General features: G+C 40.5%; 1 protein-coding gene across 1 annotated transcript in view; it reads left to right on the top strand.

Moving 5' to 3' along the window:
- ZCCHC24 (zinc finger CCHC-type containing 24) overlaps positions 1–21,296 on the top strand; it is a 97,504-nt gene extending 76,208 nt beyond the window's left edge. The window contains exons 3-4 of the mRNA XM_069980896.1: positions 6,506–6,670; positions 16,903–21,296. Coding sequence (XP_069836997.1) covers positions 6,506–6,670; positions 16,903–17,016 — 279 coding nt within the window. The 3' untranslated portion in view covers positions 17,017–21,296. The remainder of the gene's footprint in view (positions 1–6,505; positions 6,671–16,902) is intronic.
- Positions 21,297–26,624: the final 5,328 nt, after the last annotated feature.

Here is a 26,624-nt window from a genome sequence, read left to right as displayed (position 1 = left end):
AGATCTTCACATGTAGATGGAACAAAAACTTTATTCTGCATTCCTATGCCAGATTCGGGTCTTTATCAGATATAAAGTATGGATGACCTGTATATTTATAAATGGTAGCAATCATAAGAAGTCTTGTTTGTTAAGGCTATTCTGCAGGGTCTGTAATGTACTGTCGTCTGTTTAATGGGAATTTCAGAAAGGATATCAGAACAACCTCCATATTTTAAATGTAATCAAGTGTCTTGAGAAACTCTGTTTTAAGATCCATTTTATTTTTCGGACTGCCTAATAAATGTGAACCTAGTCTTACAGCTGGGTTCACATATACCAGTCGGACCAACTCCCTCGTATTACCAGAAACTGATGATGACTGATGGTAATAGTGTATCAATTGTGATTAGTTGTTGCACCGGACGGACAAAGGATCACTGCAAGATCCATTACCCCATCAAGCTTATCCAGCGGCCAAATTCAAGTGCAGGACATTTTGAACTATACAATTCAAATGAATGGGATCAGTTCACACATCAGTGTCCCTCCGGCGCCAGAGGGAAACCACGCCGCACCACACTATAAATGTGAAGGGGGTCTAAGACACTCATGCTGGTACCGCTCCTATTCCATGGAGTGACGGCAGCAGATCGCTGCTATATGAGTCGTTTGTCTTTCAACATGTTAAAAGACAAATGACTACAACGATCAGCCGACATCAGTAGCGTAATTTGGTGGGAGCAGAGGGGGCGGCCGCTCCCAGGCCCACACAAGCAGGGGGCCCACTGAAGATTTGGCCAGTTAATGTCCTCCGCAAAAGCTATTCCTTTTGCAGACGGACTTAAAAAATTGGCTGTAGGTGGCCCCTGTCCAGGTACCAGTGCTCCTGGGGGGCCCACACGGCTACCAAATGTTGTGTCTGACCATTTAGCTCTATGCGAGGAGAACATATAGTTGAATGCAGCTGGGTGATTGACAAGGCGAGGAGAGCATTTGCTCTCCTCCCTGCCAATTACTGTTGTGACCACAAGAGGGCGTTCCCTCCCTTAGAGCTGTGGAACATAAGTGATGTCACTTGTGCGCTCACAGAGCAGGGAGAGAGTTGACATGAGAAGACTACAGTACTGCAACTGCACAGCAGGTAAGTATAGCTTTTCCTTAGCTTTTTCCTTATTTAGGAGGAGACCTATGTGGGTTGGGGGGGGGGCTAACTCCTGGGAAGGATGTTATCTATGGGGTATGGTATGTGCTGGCTAACTGAAAAGGGGGTACCTAATGTGGAGGTAAAGTGCAGTCTATTCACAGTGGTGGTGGTGGTGTCTAACCACCAGGAGAATTACCAGAGAGATTACTGCTGGGGAAATGGCTGCATACCAGGGGGATTACCACCATAAGATCGTGCTGGAGGGGATGCCTACATGGAGGATACTACCGTTTTGTTTTTGTTTGTTTTTTTTTTGGGGGGGTGCCTGCATAGAGAGGTCTAAATACTCAATACATGCCCAGGGGGGAGTCTAACTTTTATATGAGGGCACAGAGGGCCCTAACTACTACTACATGAAAACTAACTATATTGGGACACAGGGGGCCTAACTGCTATATGGATGCACAGAGAAGCTTAATTTCAACAAGAAGGTACAGAGGGGCCTGACTACTATATGGGGGTGCACAGGGAGGGGCTATCTTCTATATGGAGGAACAAGGGGGGATAATCTATGTTAGGGTATAGATGGTGGCCTTTTTTACTATATGAGAGCATAGAGGGACCCTGAGAACTATATGAGGGCTAAAATTGGATCTAAATACTACATGGAGGCATACATTGGCTGCTCTCATATACCCTGTACACCATAATTATCAGGGCTGATTTTTCCTACATTTTTTATGTCCAGTTTTGGAACCCGATTCATTAAAAAGGATGTTCTAGAGCTGGAGAGGGTACAAAGACGGGCAACTAAACTAATAAGGGAAATAGAGCATCTTAGTTATGAGGAGAGAATAAAAGAATTACATTTGTTTAGTCTGGAGAAGAGACGTTTAAGGGGAGATATGATTAATTTATTTAAATATATAAATGGCCCTTACAAGAAATATGGGGAAAAGATGTTCCAGGTAAAACCCCCTCAAAGGATAAGGGGGCACTGCCTCCGCCTGGAGAGACAAGGGGGTGCTGCCTCCGCCTCGAGAAAAAAAGGTTCAATCTCCGGAGGCGACAAGCCTTCTTTACCATGAGAACTGTGAATCTGTGGAACAGTCTACCACAGGATCTGGTCACAGCAAAAACAGTAGAGGGCTTCAAAACAGACCAAGTTCTTACACCAAAATAATATAAATGCATATGTATAGAACCTATCACCCCTCCCCCTTCCCTGTATTCATCCCCTCCTTGGTTGAACTTGATGGACATGTGTCTTTTTTCAACCGTATTAACTATGTAACTATGTAACTATGTATTGTCATGTATTGTTTCTATGAATTATTAAAGCAGTTATTCCATTTAGTCTGGCTTTTTTGTATATAGGTTATTTAGTATAGTTGCCTTGAACTGCATGGGACTATTTATTGTTATTACCCTGCATTTGCACTATACAGTTACTCTATTAGTATTGCGGGTATCTCCTTCAGGTGTTGCTAATTTGGTCACTGACTATAAGCTATGGTGTAGTCCTCATGCTGCCCAATAGATATTAGACAGATAGATAGGAGATAAAGAGATAGAAGAATGGATGGATGGATGGATGGATGGCTAATTAGAAAACAGATGCAGCGCCATAGCTTCCTCTATGTTGTTTGTGGTATTACAACTTGGTTCCATTCTCTTTTAGTGGAACTGAGCTGCACTACCACATAAAAGCTTTGGAGGAGAGTGGCGCTGTTTCTGGAAAAAGGCAGCTATGTTTTTGCAATGCTGGATAACCCCTTTAATTATTACAAGGTTATATACAGTATGTGAAATGTAGAAAGTCTTTTCCACTGTTCTCAGGCCCTGTTTACTATGAATAATGTAGTAGAATATTCCCTTTATTATTCAGAAAGCATTGTCATCTACTGATGTTCCCTATGGGTAACATAATCGGTTGGGGGCCCACTGAGACTCACTTGCCCCCCCCTAGGCTGAACCCCTAGCTACGCATTGTTCATGTCGGCTGGTCGTTGTGTTCTATTACACGGGACGATAATTGTCCGTAACGGCCGAATATGGACGTTAATCGCTCCGTGTAATAGGGCCTTTAGGAATCATTTGAAATTCATCCAAAGAATCTATGTTCAGAGTTTTGTAGTAATTCTAAGAGCCCTATTACATGGAGTGATTATTATGTCATGGTGATGAGTGGGCGATGGCTGGTGACTGTGTAAAAAAAAAATTAAGTTTATACATACCTGTCCATGCTCCCCAGTGTTCTCCTCACTGGCCTGCAGCCACCGCTGGAACATCTGAGCTGACCTCTGAAGTAACAAGCCTCTCAGCTAATCACTGGCCGGGATGGGACTGCAAGCGGGTACGTGCAGGGGAGGCCGCAGGGAGGTATCGGGAGGTAGGTGCCCCGGTGATCGCTAGATTGTCCGGGCAGCCCATAAAGGATAGCGGAGGTCTGCTGCTGCCACTCCTGTTCGGCGGAGCGACGGCAGCAGATCATTGCTATCACAGTCGTTTGTCTTTCAACACGTTAAAAGACAAACGACAGCAAGGATCAGCCGACATCGTTCATGTCGGTTGATCGTTGCCTTCTATTACACGGGACGATTATCGTCCATAACGGCCGATATCGGACGTTAATTGTTTCATGTAATAGGGCCGTAAGTGAGCACCAATCTAGTAGATCCGTGCTAATTTACATTAGTGATCAGGCCGTTTGATATGGCCCGAATCAGAATGTTCGAAGCTTCTGCAAGGTAAGAATCACAATCATGGATCATGGTGCCCCTCTCTTGCCTACAGCCCTTATCACAATGTTAGTAAGGAGTTTCAAGCTTTGACGTGCCCCTTTTGGACAGATTACTAGGATAATTGGATCTGAGGTTAATTCATTTAAAATTCTGTGTGACAAGTGCGGAAAGCTTTTTCAGGTAATGATCCATATGATATTTGTGGTAAAACTGGATTTCATTTTTACATCCTAGCGGACACAGACATCAGAGGCTGAAAAGAATACAGTACCTTGTGCTCTTTCGCTTGCATTAAGGAACATGCTCCTGTAAAGTTAATTTCCTGACAACGGCATTCAGATTCAGGAAAAGTCAGAAATCATCTGTTTCTTGAGTTTGGCTAAAGTATAGCCAGACTGATTTCATTTATTTGCAGTACATAGCTGGATAAATTGAAAATTTTATTTACGGTAATCTGTTTTTAGGCTTTTTCTCTTCCTCTTTCCTCCCTTTTTTTCTTTTCATACTTCATAGGCTGTTTTGTTAGATGAGAAAATGTTGGGTGTAGGGTCTTGTGGAGGTATTTTCTGATGATCTCCCAGGGGCCTATGGCCAAAAGTGGTGCTATTTGAATTGTAGCGCTGTACTCCTTTAACCCTGGACCCTGGACAATCTGTGTGGGGTTTGTATCTTCTTCCTCTGTTTGGGTGGACTTTGTAATAGACACTTTGAATTTCATCCACACTCCAAAAATATATATTGCTTCCCAAGTAAATTAACCTAAATAAGTGCTGTAGTCTAGATATAATAGCATTATTATCAATAACGTGCCACACGATAGTAGTTGTTGTATCATATCTAGTAAGCATTGCAATATACACTATGGGTGAGATTTATCAAACTGGTGTAAAGTAGAATTGTCTCAGTAACCCCTAGCAACCAATCAGATTCCACTTTTCATTTTTCAAAGAATCTGTGAAAAATGAAAGGTGAAATATGATTGGTTGCTAGCCCCTGGTAGAATTGTCTTAGTTGGGGTAATTCTACTTTACACCAGTCTGATAAACATCCCCCTATGTATTTATAAGTATTGGGGATATTTATTTTCATTATTGAATCCAGTTGTTTCATTCAGTCCCATTGCCACAGGTAAAATCGAGCACAATGGAAAGTGCAGCTCCGGAATGGAGATCATGTGGCTCCTAGAATGGAAATTGTGAGCCAGCCCTTCTCGTCTAAAATAGCTTTTTGACTTTAGAAATACTCTTTTGAATGAATGGTGAAATATTCCCACAGATAAATTCAGAAACCCTAGATCAGTAAAGTCGAGATTTTTTTTAACTGCCCATTTTGTTTTCCAAATTCTGCAAGATCTTTGAATGCAATTCCTGGGTAAAGCCCTCAGAGTATCACGTTCATACAACATATATTTTCATTAAACAACGGCCGTTGTTGCAGGTTTGCAATAACGGCTGTTATTTAATGACAGCGGCCGATTGCATTGAACTCTATAGAATCCCGGACGGAATGAATACACACTGTATACGCTCTGGCCTGGATTCTATGCAGCCGCACAAAAAACTGACATGTCAATTTTGTGTGGCCGCTATTCATTGAACAGCGGCCGCGTGAAATAAACTGTGCAGACAATGTAAAGTACGGCTCCAGGGGTTGACTGGGGAGCAGAAAATGTCTTACCTGTTCTGCCCCCCTGCATTCGCTTTCACCCTCTTCACATGTTGAAAGTATACCTTCCAAGATGACAGGTGGTGGTTGCCAGTCACGATCAGTGGGTATGAACAAAACCATGCCAGAACATGATGCCCAATAGCTGCAGGATGTCACCGTAACATTGGCAATTAGAATCTAAAAGAATTATCCATAATAAGTGTGGGGCATTACTAATCTCGGAGAGTGTAGGGAAGAGCACTGTTTTTATAACGTTTATTGATTGTTTCTGAGAAGGTGGATCTCATAACTAATCAGTTTAACAAGACATTACTAAGACATAGTAGTGGTAAATGGATTGGTGACAGGTGGGCATCTAAATGTGCGGAGTCCCAGGTTGTCAGAGACAAACTCCATTCATTGGGTAGTGTGGTGCCAAACAGTTGATTAGCGTGGGTGCTGGGTATCGGTACCCTTACGATCAGTGAGTTATTCTACAGAGAGCTTATCAATCTGTTTTGTCCAGAAAAAGGACTAAAGTTGTGAAATAGGATGTCCTGAATTTAGAATTTTTTAATTTTCCTTGACATTTTTAGGTGTAATATATCCAGAATATATGTTATTTTCTTTTCGGACAAATCCTGAAATTTGAGAAATAAAGCTGATATAGTCTTAGTATATTTATGGCAGCCCTAGCTACACGAACAAACAGCTTTGATGATCTGAAAGGGAAGAACCAGCAGCTTCATTCTTTGAAGGATGCCGACAGATGCCCGTAACAACTTAGAAAACACAGTGTGAACCTCCAAGTTTCTGACCTAGTGTGATCTTTATGTCCATTGTGAAGTGACACAGTCCACACATGCATTAATGTCACTATATTGATTACTGCACATGTTGTTGTGCTGATTATATATATATATACACTATTCAGTAATGTGTTTATGTTTTAAAACAAAGACATTCTTGTTTTAATTTCTTTCTCCAGGCTCGTCCAAAAGGTGAAGGTCTGACCCCCTATCAAGGCAAGAAAAGATGTTTTGGAGAATATAAATGTCCAAAGTGCAAAAGAAAATGGATGAGTGGGAACTCTTGGGCTAATATGGGTCAAGAGTGTATAAAGTGCCACATCAACGTCTACCCTCACAAGCAGGTTGGTCACCAGGTTATGTGTCACATGGGAATTCTTTCTCTCTTCATACTCTCAAGTCGATTAAGGTGAAAGTGTCACCTACATTTTTGTTTACCTGAAACATTTGATTTTTTGATTGTATTTATTCTTTTTATTTTATTTTTTTAATTATTATGGGTCTCTCATCTGAGCTGTTTTTAACAGCATTTAAGGATACACACCTGTTGTTTTTGCCTGTGATATTGTAGCTCGGCTCCATTGAAATGAAGGGAACTGAGTTGTAATACCACACAGAGACTGGAGACAGGGGTGTTGCTGTTTTTTTTTCTAAAACTGGATAACCCCTTTTAGCCCTATCACAAGAAATACGAATTGGGCTATGTTCCCACCAAATGATTAATGATTAATTCTGATTAATGAGGGTCCTTTAAGACAGGCCAACTGCTGCCATAATAGGAGCCTTGTAGATTGGTCCTTTTCACTGCACGATTATTGTGCATCCTTTTACTTCCATCATTTGCCGGATGCACATCCCCTATAAACACAGAGGTGCAACCAGCGCACAACAATTTTTTCATTTGCTTCTTCAGTGGCCGACCCCAGGCTTATTATGTATTTATTGTCTACTTCAGCCAATGTTCACCCCATGTAATAGGATCACTCCAAAGAACTTTTCTAATACTACAATAAGAGAATTTGCAACTTACCCCCCATCTCAGGCTGTCTCGTTGGCCCTTCATGTGATTCCCTGCGATAAAACCATGGTTAGTTGCTACAGGTTTCTAAAAATTACATCATCATTGAAAAATGTGAGCACAAGAATGAGTTACCCAATGTAAGAAGAGACATGACAGCTGGTTTCCATTTCCAGTCTTGTGCACTCAGATCCTCTGGAGATGACTAATTGAAAGGAAAAACATTATTTATGAGTGAACCTTGAATCCCAAACTGACCACTAATCCAAATCTTGTGTTCTGGAAAATAAGATACGCAGAATCTTATATAGTACATTGTAATAATGTGGAGGAGCTCATAACAGCGTATAGCACCAACATACATACTATGTGCATAGTTATCATCTTTTCATATAGGTAGGATAGAAATAGAGAGTAATATAAAAACAGAGGTGAATTTATATATTAGTCCTCTTACCTCACTGTTTTCCAGATTTTTTTTTGCAGTCATACAGTAGGAGTATACATTGTTTACTCCTAGTTGTTAAAGATCATGAGATGGACTCATGGATTGCACGGTTCATTAAAGGACATGGCTCCCATAACTGTACTGGGACTGGATCTTTACTTGACCATGACTGCTCTCTGTCTAGTAGAAGTAAACAATGAAGATTATTCTTGTGTGACTGGAAACAGAGTATTGATACAAAAAGTGTATAGAAAAGAAGGTAGAACTGTTCATCATACAAAGAAAAAGTGTTCAAAGGAGGAGTCTGGCGAAAATTTTTATTAAAGTATTGTATTGCCCCCCCCCCCCCCAAAAAAAAAAAAACTTATACAATTCACTAATATACACTTATTGCAGGAAATGCTTATAAAGTGTTTTTTCCCTGCACTTACTACTGCATCAAGGCTTCACTTCCTGGATAACATGGCGATGTCACAACCTGACTCCCAGAGCTGTGTGGACTTCTCCTTTAATAAACTGTTCTACCCCATTAGAACAACTGTGGTCTTATCTTACCAAAGAATAATATTTCTCCTTACTTCCAAAGGGCAACAACCCCAAAACAGCTCTCTACATATGGGCCACTTTTCCTTTTGGGAGAGCTTCTGGTTTCATTTTTCAAATCTTCAGTCATGTTCTAAGGCATCCTAGGAAGCAAAACATGGCATTAGAGCTAATTTACATATCCTTCTCTTCAGAATTCCCAGTGGAGCATGAACGGCCTATAACGCTCCACGGGTTATTTTGGCACTTTTCTGAAGGAGAAACATTATCCGTTTGGTAGCTGAGCCTGTAACATATATGTACAATATATAGAGCTGTGATTTCCCGACCTGTGGTGCTCTAGATGGCCACCTATTACTTATCCCAACCCTGCTCTTACAGCTGCTGTGTTTTTAACGTTTATGAACATGAGAACTGTCATGGTAGGAGGGCACCCTAATGCCCAGGGAGAGGGTGGAGGGCACTGTGAGTGGAAGCTTTATTCTTACGCTAATCATAGATTAGATTAACGTTGGCTGAACTAATTTCCCCAGGACTGGATCATCATGTTTTTGGGAGAGAAAAGGTTAGGGCATCTGGATTTCAACTTGAGCAATCAATGTGTATGGAGAGGTCAGGAGAGATGGCAGTGTATGGCTAATAAAGTAGCTTCTTACAACATAAATTTAAAGGGAACCTGTCAGCCGGGATGCTGTGGTGAAGCCCGCCCTACCCCCCCGGTGGAGCCCAGCATTACTTAACCCTCCCTGGAACTCCTGCTCCTGGAGCAGTCATTTTCTATGGATGTCGGACTCATCTCTACTGCGTTGCATAACGTGCACGCTCAGCTTCGGGACGTGATTTCTCCGCCCAGGGACCGGGTCCAGGAGCGGGACTTCCAGGGAGGGTTAAGTATGCCGGGCTCCACCGGGGAGTCGGGTCGGCTCCACCACGGCATCCCGGCTGATAGGTCCCCTTTTAGGGGTTGGAGGGTGAGAATTCGGCTAGCATCATGTCTCCATTCCATTAGTTGATGGACAAAATAGCACAGCATGCAGCACTATTCTGTTTGGCAAATAGGATGGTTGTTTTAAGTAATGTCCACCATCCTGGCCATTCTGACCAAGTTGTTAGAAGGTGTTGGAAGCAGTGCAGCCACCATAGCCTTTGTTTTGGGTGAGAGAAATCTGGACTGCTCTGGACTAGAACTGTATTGTGTTTAGCGACAAATCCAGGTTGTGTTTGGGATCTAGTGATGTCAGGATGAAGTATGGAGGCCTTGTGGTGGACGCTTTAATCCTGTTTTTATGAATTGGGGAACCATCACATTTGACAGCCAGTCACTCCTAGTAGTGACACAAGGGACACTAACAGGTCAGTGCTATGTGCAGCACATCCTATAGCCACATATGTGGCCTCCCAAGGCAGGGCTTGCAGCTGGCATAGTTCAGCAGGATAATTTTCACCCTCACATAGCAAAGGTTTCCCAGGAATGTCTGTGCCAGATTACAAAACTTTCTTGGCCTGTCCAGTCACCAGATTTTTGAACATTTATGAGACCATCTGGGATGCCAGTTTCAGGAACCTATGAGTGTACAGGATCTACAGACCCAACTGCAACATATGTGGACTGATTCAGATCTATAGAAATAGAGGGCAATATGAGAGCTCTGTTACAGTCTTAGGACTTATTAAGAACTTGTCTCAACACGGTGAAAATACTATATATAGTATACATAATTATAGTATATATAATTCTTATATTACACCTTAAGGCTATGTTCACACAACGTATGTTTTGTATAAATCACAGCCGTTGTTGCAATTTTCACATAGTCAATGGTCCGGCCGGGATTCCATCCGGCCACACGAAAAACTGACATGTCAGTTTTTTTGCGGCCGCTATTAATTGAAAAGCGGCCGCACAAGACATGTCAGTTCACACATTGTGTGCAGCAGTGAATTGGAATGCCCCGCATCCGAATTCACCAGCAATGAGGATGATCCTGCAGTACCGGCCGGGATGATCTCCAGTAACACCAGCCGTGTTATATGTAGTGTGAAGCCAGCCTAAGGCTATGTTCACACATAGTATTTCTGTCAGTCTTTTTTTTTTTTTTTTTTTTTCAGTCAGTATTTTTTCCACCAAAATAAGGAATGGAACTGACAGGGGAAAATTATAATGGGAATATTTGCAGTTTCTGTGTTTTCAACCCACTCCTGGTTTTCTTTGAAAAAATACTGAACATACCCTAAAAGGTTTTTTTCAGACTTCTGATGAAAAACTTAATATCAGACACAAAGTAGCAATGGAAGATTGATCCTAAGCATGTATTGTAGATAAAATATACAAAAGAAAAGAGATATAGCAGATCTCCCCCACACTAAAACACATATGCGTTATTCTATGAGTGGAGGATGTAGTATTGGAATAGTGTCAATGGGTTCTAGTTATAAATAATATACCTATACGAAAACAACTGAACCTCCATAAATAGTTAACATACAAAGATTCTTTATTTCATAAAAAACATACATTTAGAAAAAGTCATGATAAACAGTGAACTGCGACTGAGAAAATACATTAAAACCAACAGAATACATACAAATGAGGGGTGCTACTGTCAGGCAATGTGTAGAGAAATGGTAAGGGAAAAGGAATACAAATCGATGGTATAATACCATAAACAGAACCCTAAACCAACTCTTTCAAAGGATGACTATATAGATAATTATACTTTACCCAAGTGGATACGATATACCAGCCGGACAGCTGCCCCCACCCCAACGCACGTTTCGGTAAACAACCTTTTTCAAGGGGTCGTATCCACTTGGGTAAAGTATAATTATCTATATAGTCATCCTTTGATAGAGTTGGTTTAGGGTTCTGTTTATGGTATTATACCATCGATTTGTATTCCTTTTCCCTTACCATTTCTCTACACATTGCCTGACAGTAGCACCCCTCATTTGTATGTATTCTGTTGGTTTTAATGTATTTTCTCAGTCGCAGTTCACTGTTTATCATGACTTTTTCTAAATGTATGTTTTTTATGAAATAAAGAATCTTTGTATGTTAACTATTTATGGAGGTTCAGTTGTTTTCGTATAGGTATATATTGTAGATAAAAGGATACATGCGTGGTCAGCGCTCAGTCAATATATTCATGCTTCTTGGTACATTAACAAGTATGTTGAGCACGTAGGTAAAGCCCCTGGATTCGGGGGTATTCATAGAGAAGAAAAGACAAGATCCGTTCAGCTCTCATTAAAATGTATTCTTTTATTGTTGCAAATCTTTAAAAGCAACCGGCACGTTTCACACCTGTCCGGTTCTTATTCATGGTATCTGTGCAACATCCATCCATAAACGAAGTCATATGGATATATGTTGCACTGATACCATGAATAAGAACCAGACAGGTTCAAGATGCGTTGGTTGTTTTTAAAGATTTGCAACTATAAAAGAATTAATTTTAGAGAAAGCTGAAGGGATCTTGTCTTTTCTTCTGTACTGTATCATTACCCTTTCTGTCACATTGTTGCTCCCTATGTACTACTTCTCAGTAGGGACTGCCCATGTGAGTAGCAGACTACAGTTCTCACCATGCAATGCCGTTATCCATTCCAGACTGTACTCTCCCTGCCCCCCTCTCCCCCATCTTTACCCTTTTGTACCTTCATATTTGACTCCCCCTCATATTAATACCTAGTTCCCATCCTGTGCTATTTCATACACAAATCACCCTGCTATAACTTCTACTGCAACAACTGAGCGACCAGCAATATAAAGCAGCACCACAGGTCATATCTGTAGGCAACAAGCTATAAACACATTTTGGACCAGTAAAGATTTCATTACTGTATATTGAAGATTTTTACTTTGTACCACATACAAGTAAATTTGGCATAGCGGAATACCCCTTTAATGTTCTTCAAAGGTAAAAAAAAAAATGTCTCCAAAGCTAAAGAAAAGAAAAAGAAAAAAACTATCTGGCTTCTATCAGTAAACATGATAAACACGAACAGCAGATCTGTGGTTTGGAGCCTGTGTATGGGCTGATTTCAGCCAGCTGTATGACTCCCTGCATTAACCCTGTGATTCCCACTAACAATGCCAAGTGTATAAAAAGGGGGGACTCTATAGAGCTAGGTAAATTATATGGTAGGCAAACAGTTTAGGGGCTATAGTCACTACTTTGGGTTAACAGGAGGCAAAGCTGTAAGGGCCCTATTATTTGGGGTGATTATCAGCCAATAGAAAGATATTACCTTTTGTAATAGACCCCCTAGCTTAGCCAACCTTACCCAATCTTCAGCCGTCAGCAGACGCAAACGAGCCACAAACAGCAAGATAAGCACTCGTTTGCAATGATAAATAGTTGCCATGATGCCATAGACCAGCACCGTGGGTATTTTTACAAGAGAATAGTGCAGTCTGGACTGTGGAGCTTCATACAGTTATTGTCTCTACCAATTTTTACAACAAATCGCGTGGCCAGGCTGCACAATCACTGCAAAGCTTGTGCTGCCGTTAACATTCAGTGTTATCAGCCATACATCTCCTGTCTACACAGAGAGGTGTACGGCCAGTAACAATACATTTTTGCGCCACAGAAAAGCTGCGATTAGCGGCTCATCGCTGGAACTTTTACACAGGCGGATTATTGGCTGAATGAGCAATTCTAGGAACGCTCGTTGCCGATAATCATGTAAAAGAGGTATAAGTGATCTTTCGTTGGCTGATCATATCTTTTGAGGAGGATTAAAAACCATTGTCAGATACTCATGTAATAGGGGAAGTGCTACCAACATTGATGCGGGTAGGGGGATAATGATCCAGAGGTTGCTCATTTGAGCCTTGTAACAGTCTTCCTTAGTAAGTGCTGATCAGTAGGGCCTACTCAGTAACTGAAAACCCTTCCCAGGGAGGCTGTCAGTCGCTCAATTACATTGCCAACTTGCTTCATATCCTGTGAATGCCATAAACACTTCAAGAGACTCTGTCAGTAGGTATCTAAGGGTAGCATAAACTAAGGACAGAAAAGCTTAACAGAATCATGTATCACATTGTTCTGCACAGCTGATTCAGAGATATTCTGCTGAATATGTGCTGGAGCCCAGTAGTCCTTGATATTCGTGAGAAGCAGAAAACTCCACTCACCAGCTGCTGATTGGCAGTTATCTATCCATGCTGTGTATAGTCAGTCAATCAGCAACTGGAGGGCGGAGGGAGTGGTGGAGCAGGAATCCCATTCTCCTGCATATTAGGAGAACGGCTGAACAGAATGATGGAAGTAATACATTTTTCCATTCAGCAATTCTGTCACTAGTCTATGTTCCCCTCATTTAAGGCAGCATATACCTTCTGACAGATTCCCTTTGAGCTAGGTATACCCCCAGAAGTACATGACACCATTCTATGTCAAAGGTATAGCCCCCACCATATCATGCTTCAAAAATATTTTATTGTAGAAAAATCATCAGAGTACATATGATGGGACGTTTCGGCATCAAGCCTTCCTGGACTGTCTAATACATCATGTTACTAAACTCCCTTATATACAAAGAACACAGGTGTTACAATCTACGACATCTTCACACGGAGACGGTGACCCAACAAGCACCACCCTTGACACAGACGTGCCACCTAAAAAAACTGTTTTTTAAAGGTATAGCCCCAGCATTACATGACATCACTCTGTGCCATAAGTATACTTCAGGCAATACATGACACCACTCTATGTCATAGCTACACCACAGGCAATACATAACACCACCCTATGTGGGTGATGAGACTGACATGATATTAGGGATACAGGTCTGGAGAATTTGGGGAGTTTAGAAACTAATCCAAAAATAAATCATTTTTTTCAACGTTATATCCAGACAGGTGACAGATAGTAAAGTTGACGAAGGAGTCTATGTCCATCATCCCATTGACATTTATGTTTTTATCCACATCAAACCACATAACGTCAGTGTACACCAATCCACTAGGTATATAAATGGGGGGGAAAACTAGTTAATTTTTGTAGGGATCTTATAAAATATTAAAGTTGTTAGTCTGAATATATCTTTGAAAGTCATTCCATCTCTCTCCGTGCAGGAAGCTGCCATGTTTCTTCAGTTATTTTCCAGCTACACCCAACAACCTCACATCTGGTTTGTTAAGCTGCCAGAAACATTATTGGTATGTCATGGCATATTTTAAAGGCCAAAAACATGATGTCACACACAAGGAGCACTGAAGAGATCTAGGGATACTTTATAGGATTTGGGCTTTAGCACAAGTTTCTGCTTGGTGTGTATACAAGCGGAGCATCACTTACATCACCTGCAATGGCTTTTAACATAGTCTCACATGCTGCAGATCATCACACTGCATGAATACAGTAGGCTGAAGTCTATTGCTAAGGAAGAATTGGGAAAATCATGCTATTGACATCATTGGCGTGGAAAACAGTGTGTGGAATATAAGAAAGTAGGAGACTGGTAAAATAGATGTTCATGTTTACTAATGGGTGAATCCATATTTCTGACAATACCTTTGACTTAATAGCAGTTGGCATTTCTAATTTATTTCTTGAGATGGATACAGTCTGTCCATTGTCTTTGATAGTTCAGACCTGCAATTGCAGACAGCACTCTGGATCCATTCATTTGAATGGCTCTGATTACACATCCGCAATTGGCACACTATTCTTTTTATAAATAGGTCTATGCATTGCGGACAACTACAGATGCAATGGTGGACTGCACTACGGACGTGTCAGTGAGGCCCTACGGTGCTGTTTGTCTGACAGCTAGTTCTGTCGAACCCCTCATACACATTATGGTTATGTTCACATGACATACATTTTAGTAAAAATACGTCCGTTGTTGCCATTGGTCAATACGAAAATATACGTTACTTTGACTTCTATGGAATCCCGGCCGAAGCAAAGCATACATAGTATACGTTCCGCCTGGGATCCCTAGCGGCGCCGTTGAAAACTGACAGTCAATGTCAGTTTTCTGTGGTCGCTATTCAGTGAATAGCGGGCGCAGAAAACCCTGTCAGTGCACACTATGCAGCGAGTGGCTCCAGCCGCACGCTCCATAGTGTGCAGTGGTGAATTATGATGCAGCCGCGCACAGATGCACCTGCATCAGAACTCTGCGGTGCTAGAGATCATCGGCTGGGATGATCTTTAATGAGACTCTCTAAAATGGAAGGACTTTGCCCCTCACTCCTCATATATGGATAATTATATATATATCTTTGTAATGTCTGATTTATGTCTAAGTATGTACGCCCAGAATTGTAAAGTGCTGCGCAATCTGTTGGCGCTATTTACATAAAAATTATTATTATTATTATTATTATTATTATTATGGTTTTGGCATATCTCCCGAAAAACAAAAGGGTTGGGTGGTTACAATCCAACATGATCGACAGGCCGTTCTCTCCCTTACATCATCTGTTGGGGAGTCGGAAGTAGTGATGCCGAACAAACCCAAATTTTTGTCGTTTGAATCCCAGGGGCAGGACAAGTTGGAGGCAGCCCTAGGGAGTCATGGAAAACATTGATACAGCCATAATGTTTTGTTTTGTTTTGTTGGCTGCCCTATGGCTGCATTTAACTTCTCTAGCCACTAGAAGTCAAATGCCAAGCATTTAGGTTTGTATAAGTTTGTATAAGTTTGTAAGTTTGTTCATCACTAGTCGGGAGACCTCCATACATGTTTGGCTAGGTATGCCACGTATGCCATCAGAGTGTATATCACTAGGGGTAGCATAGTGGCCATGATGTGATCACTGGTGGTAGGGGACTGCGCAGACCACATTGGTGTGAGGAGCCTGTTATGACTAGTGTGTTGGAGTGCTGCTGGAAAAGCTGAGAGTGTGGGGTCTTATTGTGATTACAGTCTGTGTGTGTGTGTGGGGGGGGAGGGTCTGCCGTGTCCATGGTAGAAATAAATAGAGGGAATTCCAGGACTACAGATTTGGTGGAGGAGACTGTATTAGCTACAGGGGAAGTAGGGAAGGCTGCTCTGATGACTCAGGAAATAGGGAAGAAAGTGGAGAACTAAAACCTCAAGTGACTTGTAAGGCTCGGTTCACAGCGCGCTCTGAACTTATTTTTTCATCTTTTTTAATAAATGTGCAGCAATCAATCCTCTATCAGGTCGTGGACCCAGCCCCACAACATGTCATTGCTGGCTCATAACTCGTGGAACTGGTTCCAAGACCTGGCTGAGATTTGTTCAGGCCTGGATTAACGCTAAGCGCTAAGATACATTTTTTAAGATGTATTTGAAATCCAGATGGTGATTTATGGTATGGGACTTAAGTTCACATTCTATACTATGCAGCCTTTTTGTTAACTAGAAATACAAATGTTTGACACTCATATAGTATGCAGAATTATTACTGTATTTGAGGAGGTGAGGGCTGAGAGAAATGCTCTAGAAAGCTCGGCTGTCAGCGGCTAAGGACAGGGTTGAAGTTCGCCAGCAGCTGCTGACTGACTGCAGCATCTACACTCGGTTTAAGGTTACAGACACATTAATTAATCCTTTGTTCCTTTCTCTCCCATTAACAGCGACCTTTAGAGAAACCCGATGGTCTGGACGTATCGGATCAAAGCAAGGAGCACCCCCAACATCTGTGTGAGAAGTGCAAGGTTCTTGGCTATTACTGCCGTCGTGTCCAGTAAACAGCACACAGATCCTTGGCTGGAGAGCTGAGGCATGACAAGGGAATGACAGCGACGACACAGTGACTAGCGTATACACTAATAATATGCCTTATGAGTATTAGAATGTAACATTCTTCCTGTGTATGTGTACTATTTCTATTTATGAAGTATTAGGGCTGTGTAACTGTTAACACAGTTGTCATTTGCCTCCAGATTTTCCCCATTTTTCTGGGGTTTAAAAACTTGGGAACTGGATATTTTATGATGCAGTCATTAATAATTGTTCTCTAGAATGTGACGTATATAGAGGTCTGCAAAAGGTCCACATTAGTGGATACAAAAGAGATGAGAAGTATCAGTCCTTACTTTATTCTTTTCCTTCTTTCTGTATCGTCTATTGGCTTTGGCAAAAAATAAAATCCAACCTAAAAGAACCAATATGGAGACTTCGCAGTCTCTCTGCAGCTTAACAGCTTTACCATACCAATCATTAGACCTATTGGTCAGCAAATTAGATTCTTTTCGGATTATAAAAAAGATTGGCTAATGTAAAGGGCCACCATGGCCACCATTTTCATCTAAAGTCTTCGATGCTGTGGGTTCAGGTCATCGGACCGGCAGCCAAGACATATGGTCATAATACAGGCTCAAAAATGGCCGTACATGTTTCATCTCCAAGATTGGTTACTTTAGGATGATAGTGTGAACGTTTCTCTTCTCATTCCCTTTCTTTTTGAAGACTATTTTTGTTTTTTTGAATTTACTGCAAATAAAAAAAAAAAATCTGGATGCAGACGGCAACATGAAGTTACCAATAATAAAATACCTGCTCCTATTTGGGGGACTTTTGTTTACATGTACTTTAGCCTTTTTGCTACTGGAAATAAATTCAAGATGTTCACAGCAGCAAAATGGGGTAGAATAAGAAAAAAAAAACTGGCCTAGACACAGAAAAGAAGGTCATAAAACAACAAACAATAATATTGTGCCAGACGGAAGCAGTGTTACTTGTTGTGTCTTCACCTTCTTCTTCTGTAGGCCAAAAGCACACGTAAAATGATAACTGTGAATAGGGGGGGGTGTCCATGGAGGAAAATTGTCTCATATCCCTGAGCTAATGATTTACAACAAAAACTATTTATAATTTGTTCTTTTTAAGCCACTTTGTAGATTTTGTTTGTGTGTCTGTTTGTGTATTTTTATTGTGGTGTACTGGATTCCTCTTATTTACCACACCGGAGCCCCCATCGGGGAAAGCTTACGCAATAACATCCCTGTTTTTTTGAACAGCTCCAGTTAGTCAATATTTCATTGCACATTGATACTTTTATCTATTTCTATTTTTTTCCCTGTACAGTGTTCTCTGGCCCTCCATAAGAAAGCAGCATTGCACACATCTCAGTATAACATAGTGTAGGATTCTATGCATGGAAGGATGTAATAAGCTTTGGAATTCTGCACTGTTAGAGACAGTGCTGCACAATACATAATGTACAGTGTGAAGGGCTTGAGATGTTCACCTTATGTAACATTCTGCACTGAATGCTCTGGAACCTACCCCAGCGGTAGCGGAAGACTTTAGGATTGCCCATCCACATAGTTCAGATTCACCATCAACTGGGTAGATTGGAGTTTTTGAGTGTTGACTGCAGAAGTGTCCTGTGGTCTTGTAAAAGTCAAACATTTGGATTTCGTTAAACAATTCTGACTTCTTATCTCAGAATTCTAAATGCTCACCTAAGGGTCCTATTCCACCAGAGAAGCAAGACACGGAAATGCTCACCTAAGGGTCCTATTTCACCGGATGAGCAGGACACAATCAACGACGTAAAGGAGCGCCGATCTTCTAGATCGGCGCTCGTTTACTGGGCCTATTCCACGGCCCCGATGATCCTGAAACAAGGGCTGCAGGGACATTGTTACCGATGTCCTTGCAGCCCTTGTTTCATGCATTACCTGTCAGGCCCGCGGCAAGTGATTGGCTGAGTGGTCTGTCAGTTCAGACAGCCCCGCTCCGAAGCCGATGCTGCCGCCCGGGACCGGGAGAAGAAGACCTGCGGCCCAGACAGGTAATGTATGGTGCTGCTGAAATCGTTGGTTGCCGCCGTGCACCGCTATTCAACCGTAGCGATGCGCTGGTGGCGAACGACGATTTTAGGTCTCAACCTAAATGAATGATCAGCCAATGAAACGATCATCGGCTGATCGTTCTCTCTATTCCACCGAGCGAAAATCGGACGAATCGGGCCGAATGGGGCCGATTCAGCCAATTATCGCTCCTGTGGAATAGGCCACTAAGACTTGTAATATTTTGTTCTTTTATCAAGACACCAGGGCTCTTCCGTATTGGACAACTCCCACATATTATAAATGTAGAACCAGGAATATTTTGTGCACAGATTACAAGTATTATTTCTTCATCAATCTCACTAGCTACAAACCCAAACAATGTAGATGAAAAAAAAGACAGTAACCATGAGATCCACCAGGTCACCACTTTTCTGCAGCTTTTTTTTGCAACATTATAATGGTACGGTACATGTTTAGGGGCAGTTTACTTGATGCATGTTCATTGCTTCTAGATTTATGGTAAATTGCTAAGACTAACTTTATTACAATTGAGGGAAGGTGCTGGAGATGTGCAAGTGCAGGTAGTGATGTTGGCCAATGATATGTGGTCATCACAATTGCCTATATTCTGATTTGGCAGAAGAATGTTATTATATGAGAGGGTTATTATGCGAGTTGAACCAATAGAGACAAATGTTGGGTCAGGAAAGCCTTGTTTTAGAGCAAAATATTAGTCCAGTCTTACTCTTAACATTTAACATAAGTCATGGCTAACAAATCAATTATTTAAACAGTATAGATTTTTTATTGGTGGTTTTTGTGTGTGTTTTTTTCTCTAGACAAGTCTTGCAAATTTACCAATAGACAGATATATTTTTTTGGAGGTAAAGCTAGCTTGTGTTTTTAGTGGTTTAGTTTTTCAGTGTTGTTCAGCCTCTGATATTTATCATGAGCCATCACCATCATTTGTTGATGAAGAATTGATTGGAAATCTGACAATGATATTCTTCCTTTATAAGAAACCATTCATCACCAAATAATCATCACCAGCACATTGTTCCATTTGCATTTGATCTATATTACTCACTTCATAGGTTTTATTCCCTAATGGTTAAAATCAGTTTTAGGCTATGTTCACACAACGTATCTTTTGTACTAATCACGGCCATTGTTGCCAATTTGCAACAACGGCCGTGATTAATACAAAAGATTCATTGCTTACAAGTCAGAGGAATCCCGGCCGGAGTGTATACACTGATGCGCCGCATCCCATTCAATAGAGTTACCTGGCAGTACCGGCCAGGATGATCTTCGCAGACACCGGCCGTTTTGTGACACGGCCCGGTCACAGAACGGCTGGTGTCTTGCGTAGTGTGAACCCGGCCTAAAGCATGAAATTTAACTCATTTGGCCAAATTGGTTTATTCTACAGAACATTAACTGTTAATTGCATCTCAGATTTCTCTTTCAATAAAATAAAACTACAGAGCCAAAAGGGTTATATAAATAATGTTGTGGTGTTAAATCCTTTCTTCTCATTATAGTACCATGGGCCGAACAACAGAAAAGATAAAAGCCCACAAGTTATTTAGCTTTGGTGTTTCTCGGTATTATTGGGAAAGATATGGACTAGAGCATCTAGCACTTCTAAAACAGGTCAGGTGTAGAGATCTAGTAATTCTCTATGGATGAGTCATAGACCGAAAGACTTTGTAAATAGTTGACGATATGTGAATGTTTGCTACATACCTCATTCTGGTTGATTGTTCGGTGTTGTTAGAGAATCAGAGGGCTAGGGCATGTTATGCTAGGGTATGAGGATCAGGTCCGAGGTTTACAGCTACAAGATGAATAAGTATGCTACATACCTGTATAGTAAGAACTCTCTGGATTTATGACTGATCTGGCTACTCTCTAAGAAAGATACTGGCAAGTATTGTACATGTGGTTGGGATCTGAAAAGAATAAGTTTGAGATTATTAGCTGGTGTTTAATGCTGTGCATAATTTAGCTTAGCTTCAATATAAAACTATACTCTACAATAGTGTATTTCTTGATTATTTGTGTACTTTAGTGGTAGCATAATTTTTGATGCAAAAAGAAACTAAAACATGAAAATGGTTAACCATAGGGACTTGTGTGTTTGCAAGGTCCATGTTTCTTGGTCATTCGAGAAGTAGCCAGTCAACTCAGTTTGAAGCTGGCGCCTAGGGGGAGACTTATCAAACTGGTGTAAAATAGAATTGTCTTAGTTGCCCCTAGCAACCAATCAGATTCCACCTTTCATTTTTCAAAGAATCTGTGAGGAATGAAAAGTGGAATCTTATTGGTTGCTAGGGACAACTAAGACAATTCTTCTTTACACCAATTTGATAAATCTCCCCCAGAGTGTTTCCCGGAGAGACAATCAGGCAGAGAATTGTCCTATCTGTAGTAGGCTATCAAGCACTTCTGAAGATATTAGTGCTCCATATGGCAAAGGTTATTTCTGGGCGTTTTCCCTCTTCTCTAAGATTATGTGAATCAAACATCTCATTGATGAAGTGACGGTGAGACAGCTCATATGGCCAGCTTAATTGTGCAAAAAAACTCTGGATCATTTTGTCAGTTGAATATTTCTTACATTCTATTAACAGTGTTGTCCGACCTCTTGAAGTAAAAAAAAAACAAAACTAAAAACAGCTCGGCAAGTTATAAAAGAAGTACTTACCTTGCTGCTCCCATTTCAACACCTCCTAGTGATTGGCTGCAGCAGTCACATGACCATGCGAGCGCCAGATCGGGAGCGGTGTGGGAATGAGTAACAAAGTATTACTTCTTGCTGTGACTTCATTTTTTTTATGTAAATGGGTTAAAGTCTCTGTTTCTTAAAGAAATCTATATATGGATGTCTTGTAGAAAGAGGTCATCTACTCTGTGAGAACAGCTCCTGCTCTTCCAGTCTCGAAACTTTCAGCCATTCATTTGAATAGATGTCATGTAATACCAAAGCTGTTTACTAGAGGTGCCAGGGCTGAAAGATCCTAAGTCTTGTTTTGGGACATAACTGTACAGATACACAGATAGTATTCTCAAGTCCTTGATCTTTTAAAACCAGTGCTATTAAAGACATTTGGAAGTTTGTTGGCCCATTTGTAGATTCCGCTTGGATGCCCAGGAGCCTTACCATATGCTGCTGCTCATAGTTATGTCCCTGACTGTTATTTGTTAGTCAATAACCATGGTCAGGGGACAGTTAATGAAATGAACATATTGATTAATATATGGTGTATTAAAGGGAATCCATCATCACTTTTATGCTTCCTGAAGTCGTCATGGTGGACCCTGGTGTCTTCTCCCTGCCATACCAGCCTTGATTTATAATTCTCTCCTTATACACAAACAGGGTGAGATCTATCAGTCAAGGCTGGTGTGGCAGGGAGAAACTGATCTAGACGGGAAGGTGGGGATGGGGAAAGTCCTAATGCTTAGTGGTTCGGGCAGCATAAAAGTGATGACAGGTTCTCTATTGCTGCCAATCATCACAACAGCGTCATACTTCACATACTATAAGAATATAAGACATGAGACAAGAATATAATATGAGACATCTGAATATGCATGACCCTTATAGTCTTCTTTATATTTGCCAGATACCCAGCTTTAGAGATGATGTATCTCAGTGTCATATTATGTCTGTTTATTATATTACATGAATAACCCACTGTGATATTTGACTAGTCTGTTGGGGAAAACTCCACTCCCCTGAGTGGTACTCTCTTTCTTTACATAAGTGCAGGGATGGATTACCAAATGGGTGAAGGCAGTATACAATGTATATATATCTATGTATTATTATCTCATGTGCGCTTCTTCCTTTCCAATTTCAGTGTGCTTGCATATATTTTACTATATGGTATCTATGAGAGCTGCTGGAGGGCAACAAACCAATCCTGGTTTGCTGCAAGGTTTTGTCCGAACCATTGATCCTTCCTCTTGTATTAAGTATTTGAAAAGACATATCCCATTATTCAGATTTATTTGTCTTTGTGTGTATCTTGTAAAATATTACAAAAGGGACAATCGTATTTTTCTGTTGTTTAACCAGATTTTCAACAATTTTGCTTGCGGATACCTATTTATAACCAGTATTACTTGACATAGCATATCTGTTATCATTTTTTTTTATTATTATTATATTATTATTATTTTAATACTATGTGTGTATTTTGAAGAACAAAAAAAAAACAACTTTGTAGATGTTAAATTTTATTTGGAACTAGCTACAATTAATGATCCGATAAAGGAACAGTTTGCAACAATGTTTTATTTTGTGTATATTTTGGGGCCTATCAGTTTACTAGAACATTTTCAAGTGTTTTTTTTTTTTTTCTTATTTTTCTTAAAACGTGTTGAAACTTTTTAAAGGGCCTTTTTTTTCACTATTTGAACACTAATGAAGAAGAAGTCTTTTCGTACCTATTTTACGAGTTAAGGATTTATCCTATAGGAAATATTTATGGAAGAATTTGTTTTTTTTGTTTGTTATTATTTTCATGTCTGTATAAAGTATGTAACCAAACGTCATCGAGATGAACATATTATCTGCAGTAAAGTATTATATTAAAGTTGGTACATAATTTCTAAAGAAAGACCTTTTACCTTTATGTAAGCGATATGTTATTGTTTTAATGCCTATTTTCCTTAATTCTAATGAATGAACATATTATCAGAGCAGGCCGAGCGCCTGCTGACTTTGTTGCCTTTATGCATTGAATTTTATTTACTATGGAAGCTTTTGAAGATTTAGGTTTTTATTAATGCAAAAAAAAAAATAGCTCTTAAAAGGGAATTTTTGCTTTGTGTTGTTTGCAATGTAAGATATTTTTTAATATAGGCCATAGGAAAGCATTATATGAGTATTAAACCATCAGTGATTTGTCTGACATTCCATAGTCAGTCCAGCTCAAAACATTATGGATTCAGAGGGTTTCGGAAACATCAACTTTTCAAATTTACTTTAATTTAAAACTATGTAACATGGAGCATTGGTGTTAGCAGCTAGTGGGGTAAAGGACTTCATACACCTTCAATAATGGACAGCCATACAATCATTCAGCCCTCAGTTATCTCTCCTGTCCGATCCCATCCTCCCCATACTTCCAGCAAGGCTGCGACTTATCTTTTCCAGAGCAAAGGGGTGGGGGCTGTGATTTTCCATCACATCGGAGGCAGGTACAGCTGCCAAAAGTATAAGGCGTATGGGGACCTTAAGGGTGTACATAGAGCCACAGGGGCCCATAACAGAAAAGACACAACATGACAAATGCTGGTACTGGTTTATGCAGCTATACCCTTCCTTAGGAATGGAGGGCTTACAGCTTTTTGGCCTGTTCCACCTTTCTCATTCTTAAAAATAAAAAATGGACAGAATTTTCTTCCTCACTTATTTGCCAACTTATTACCATGATACAAGAAGCTCTGTGTAGGTTTCCTCAGATAAGCAAAACTTGATCAGTGGGGTCTGTTCAGCCGGCCCTTCTGTAGTGGCTTTCTATGGCTTTTACTGTATGCTCGTAGAGATGCCATGTAATCCACACTCACAACACCAGTCCAGTACATGCATTCTTGTTTAGACAGGAGACTAGTTTCTCTGCTTTGACTGAGGGGCACCACCCTTGACCTTCAATCTCTACCCCCTTTGTCCTCATTTCTGCAGAGATATAATAGAGGAGATCCCATAGTAATTATCTCCAGAGTTATACAACTCCCCTGACCCACACTCTCTGTCTCTGCTATCTCCTGTACGCGGAATCTCCAGTATAATCCTGAGAGATGTAGTTTCATATTACTGCACACCTCCAGCTTGTAAGAGCTGTCAGGGAGAAACCTATCACAAGGAGATAGACTGAAGCTGCATCTCATAGGAATGCACTGAGACTCTGCAGTATGGGTTTTGGGACGGTCATGTGCTGCATTTAGATAGGGCTAAGGAGAATGCTGATGTAATGGAAATAGACTCCATCCCATCTGTCTCTACAAAGCCAGAGGTATTATGGGAAGTGTAGGCTGCATTAAAAGAGCCATATCAGATGGAAAAGATGAATCAGGATGCCAGACAATCCATACATCAACTACATAGTATACATAAGAGCCTCTGCATTATTCTCTAACTATAGCCTATGCTGCACTATATATTTAAAAGAAATAAATTGTCTCTATATAGCACTGTCTTTTGGTAATATTAGAGAATAGATTAGCTCTATCATAGATAGAGCTTGCTAGTATTTTTACAGTGGGCATCATATGAGTACCCTACTACAGCTCTATAGAATGTAAAGAGTATGGAGTCATTATATATATATATATATATATATATATATATATATATATATATATATGCACATGGTCATGGAAAATATATCAAACAACACTAAATAAAGTAAATAAACTTGAACTATTCCCTCTGTAATTTTTTTTTATAATGAAGTTGTCTGCGGCACTTACTATAAAATCTCCATGTTACGTAGTTTTAATCATATCTTCATCATGTTCCTGAAGTGCCAAGTTTTTACGGTAAACACTAATAAGAGAAATCGGGCAGACGTGCCAGGTTCTTGCCAGGGTTTATACAAGACAATTAAGAACTGCCGCTATTTTCTTTTTCAGCAATAATGCAAGCACTAATGTAAAAGTATATTTTAGTATGTATAACCGAGAATGTAGACAGTAGGACATTTCTCATATATATTATGACTTTGTGATTGTACTGTTGGGTATAATGTATAGATTGAGGAAACTGTTACTGGGTAACCATGTGTAGCGCTAAAAAGGATGGGCAGAGCTCAAGATCCAGTAGCCACAAAGTGACAATATCTGGATTTGGCTCTGTTCCCATATTGGCATTCCGACTTGTGCCTTAAATGCTTTGCCTTCTTTGTAGTGCTCTAGTATTTTAACTAATTATTAAATTTTTTCAAAATAAACTGAGTCTTCTGTGTTTCTTTTTGACTTTGTATTAGAGCTGTTGAGTTCTAAAAGAAAATGCAAAAGTGCATCTCCTTGCTGCTGCTATAGTGGGGCAAAAAAGCCAAAAAGGGTGTTTCCCATGGAAAACTGCAAGTGGTAGCACATGTAAAAGCTACATACTTCTGAGGAAAACAGTGCAGGGAAGCCACCACAGAAATGCTGGGAATGTTAACAAAAATGCATAGTATACTACCAGATTGTGTGATCCTAGACGCATAGGTCCCTATTTTTTTTACAGGGAATAGCTGGCTGGTGTGCTCTTCATGTATAACTACCAATGCCCTGCGAGAGTCCAGATTGTTTTAATCAAGTTTTTATGTTAAACATATGGATAACCCCTTAAAGTCCTATAGACTGTGTGGCCTCCATGGATCTGACATAGTTTTCCAGCACATCTGGGGAATTTAGAGGCCAAGTTAATACCTTGAATACCACTTTTGGTAGGTACTGACCAGGAACACCCCACAGGACCTGCCATTTGGAGATGCATTGACCCTAGCTATAGTTTCACTCCCATTGTTTTACTTGCAGCACATAAACATGAAGAA

Source organism: Dendropsophus ebraccatus, chromosome 8, assembly GCF_027789765.1.
Source record: "Dendropsophus ebraccatus isolate aDenEbr1 chromosome 8, aDenEbr1.pat, whole genome shotgun sequence".
Taxonomy (NCBI): domain Eukaryota; kingdom Metazoa; phylum Chordata; class Amphibia; order Anura; family Hylidae; genus Dendropsophus; species Dendropsophus ebraccatus.
This window is presented reverse-complemented; position numbering and strand designations above follow the sequence as displayed.